Raw genomic sequence first — 3,117 nt, 5'->3', positions numbered from 1 at the left:
TTAGCATAATCTGCTCTAGTGCCATCCATTTCCCTGCAAATTCCATGATTTTGTCATTTTTTAGTGCAGAGTAATACTCCATTGTGTATAAATGCCACATTTTTTTAATCCATTCATCTGTTGAAGGGCATTTAGGTTGGTTCCACAGTCTAGCTATTGTGAATTGTGCTGCTATGAACATTGTTGTAGCAGTGTCTCTATAGCACGCTCTTTTAAAGTCTTTAGGGAATAGTCCAAGAAGGGGAATAGCTGGGTCAAATGGTGGTTCCATTCCCAGCCTTCCAAGGAATCTCCATACTGCTTTCCAAATTGGCTGCACCAATTTGCAGTCCCACCAGCAATGTACAAGTGTATTAAGGTCAACTCTTAAGATCTATGTCTGTATTACATGAAGTTAGCTTTTACCTACAGAACAAGTGGTAAAGCCAGTATGGCATGTCCCCAAAGGTGATATTGAGGAAAATAGGATAATAAGGGAAAATGATTTAAAATATTAAAGTTTTTATTATTATTAGATGAAATCAACTGAAACCTGGTAATTAAGTTTTTAAGAAAATCAGGTGCTTATTGTTCTTTTACTTTATATCCAATAACTGCATCCATAATGTTTGCTCTTCTTTTTAAAATTTCCCGGAAACGTTGAGGTAAGAACTTTTCCAAGATAAGTAAAAAGTTTAGAGAGGATGGAACCAAAACCATCCTTTTCTCAGTCAGGATCCCATTCATTAGCTTCTTTACCACTTCCTCAGGTTCCAGGGTGGGTCCCAAATTGCTGCTTGGATTTTTGATAAGACAGTGTTTATGAAATTAGGACAAAGACAGGTTGTTTTGATTCCATTTTTTTTGAAGGCATTCAGTTCTTCAGTCAAAGCTCCATGAAATCCAACAGCAGCAAATTTACTTGAACAATAAGCCAGTAAGAAGGGAACCCCAATTAGCCCAGCTGCTGAAGCCACAGTGACAATGTGACCATGATTATTCTTCATCATCGATGGGAGAAATGCCTTTGTAGTCCAAAAATGTGCAAGTGTATTGACTGCAAAGGTCTTTTCAACTTGAGAGTCTTGTGTAGAAAACAAATCTGATGTGTAGACTACACCAGCATTATTTACTAAAATACTAATATCTCCAATTTCTGTTTTCACCTTCTTTGCAGAGTTGTAAACATCTTCTCGGTTACTGCAGTCTACTATAAAGGAATGAGCCTGGGCACCCAGTTTTCTGCATTCAGCTGCAGTTTCCTCTATGCCATACTTATTGATATCCCAGAAAACCAGTTTGCTTTTAAGTTTGGCAAATTCATAGGCAGTCAGCCTCCCAATTCCATATCCAGCTACAGTAATCAGGACGATTTCTCCAGTGACTGATTTTCCTTTTTTAGGAATAAAAAGCTTGACAAAAGATTCTAAATAGAAAATGAACAGTAAGGGCAGAAGCAGGACTAACTCCACAAGGAAATTCATCTTTTCTGTTGCTGTGAGCTTTGGTTATGTTTTCTTTTACCAAACAGTCTAAACGGCTTTGGAGAGCTGAGTGGTCAAAGACCCCATCAATGGAGTCTTATACAACAGGTTGAAACTTAACAGACTCTCAGGATAGGTTTTGTTTTTCTATCCTAGATCAGGAGAAACAACTCATTTAATAGAGGTAGGAAGTCTACTTCTGTTTTGATAACCCATTTATTGGGAACGCACTATATTATGTCCAGGTACCATGTTAGTCTCTTTACAAAGAGTATCTCATTATTCTTATAACAACCCTATATTATAGATGTTATTATTAACCCTAATATATGGTTAGGTAATAGAGGTATAAGAGGTCAAGCCACTTGTGTGAAAATACATAATAAGAGGCATAGATGGGATCTGAGAAAGCCAAAGTCTGGCCTGTCATTCCTCAAGGTGAGAGGACAGAGAGCCATAAAGGCAGCTACAAAGTTGGCAAGAATTAATGTTTCTCTCAAGGTTAAGCTGGAGCAATGGAGTGTCTTAATGACTCTTCTTTGAGTGACTACTGCTTTCTTACTGAGAAACCTCCTTTTCTAAAATCATAGACTAACAGAAAATTTGTTGTTTGAAGTACTGTCAATTAAAGGGAAACAGATTATGTTTGCCTAGAGGTTCTAAGTCACTTTGATAATTGGGAAGTTGCCTTGATTTCCAGGCTAAGTGCACAGTTTCAGATAAGTTACAGATACAACATCCCATCCCTATCTTAACTTTGTAGTATCCAAGGAAACTTGATCCTTAGTCCACTAACTGTCCAAACCTATGTTAACCTGTCTACAAATAGCTGTTTCACTTTGAACTTATCAAAACACTACTTACCTCAATGACACCTGAATTCTACCTTTTTACCAAATTCTTTGTCTAATGAGATGCTTTATGGTTCTTCTAGTGTAGATTCTTCCTCATAGCAAGGTGTCAGTTAACATGACTGTCACCTACCAGTTTGTCTCTGGTGGTCTTCAGCTGATTAGGCTAGAACAGATTTGAATCCAGGTTTTCTTGTGGCAGAATCTAAAGTTTAAACACTAGATTAATCTGGAAATTATCTAATATATATGTTACATATCTTGTCAATGATCTTCAAAGATCACCAGGAACATTCCTGTAGTCTAACAAGTTTGGTTATTACTAACTGCAACAGCAGAGAACACACTGTATGGGGAATTGGGGGCCTTTCAGTAAGAACAACTCCTTCTTACTAAAGGACTTATTCAGGACTTAAGTAAGGTGGTTGGATGATTTAGGATAGGGTACAAAAGGTACAAATCACTCTGGATGTGACCTATCAAAAAGCAGGGACAGCTGGGCATGGTGGCGCATACCTGTAATTCCAGTGGCTCAGGAGGCTGAAGCAGGAGAATCCCGAGTTCAAAGCCAGCCTCAGCAAAATGAGGCTAAGAAATTCAGTGAGACCCTGTCTCTAAATAAAATACAAAATAGGGATGGGGATGTAGCTCAGTAGTGGAGTGCCTCCAAGTTCAATCCCCAGTAACCACCCCCTGCCCCCCAAATCAGCAACAAATCTGATTGAGTGTCTCAATAAATCTTACCCATAGGGAAGACAACCTAAATTGAGATTAATTGGTAAAGAAGCATCAAACACTCATTA

The 3,117-nt window shown here is 38.2% G+C and overlaps 1 protein-coding gene across 1 annotated transcript; it reads right to left on the bottom strand.

Moving 5' to 3' along the window:
- Positions 1–537: 537 nt before the first annotated feature.
- LOC114098246 (estradiol 17-beta-dehydrogenase 11-like) lies at positions 538–1,479 on the bottom strand. The gene is given in 2 exon segments (XM_027942388.2): positions 538–794; positions 797–1,479. Coding segments are annotated over 2 exon segments (897 nt in total). The 5' UTR covers positions 1,464–1,479; the 3' UTR covers positions 538–564.
- Positions 1,480–3,117: the final 1,638 nt, after the last annotated feature.

The sequence above is a fragment of the Marmota flaviventris genome, chromosome 9, assembly GCF_047511675.1.
Source record: "Marmota flaviventris isolate mMarFla1 chromosome 9, mMarFla1.hap1, whole genome shotgun sequence".
Lineage (NCBI taxonomy): Eukaryota > Metazoa > Chordata > Mammalia > Rodentia > Sciuridae > Marmota > Marmota flaviventris.
Note: the sequence above shows the minus strand (reverse complement) of the source record. Positions and strands in the feature narration are given on the sequence as shown.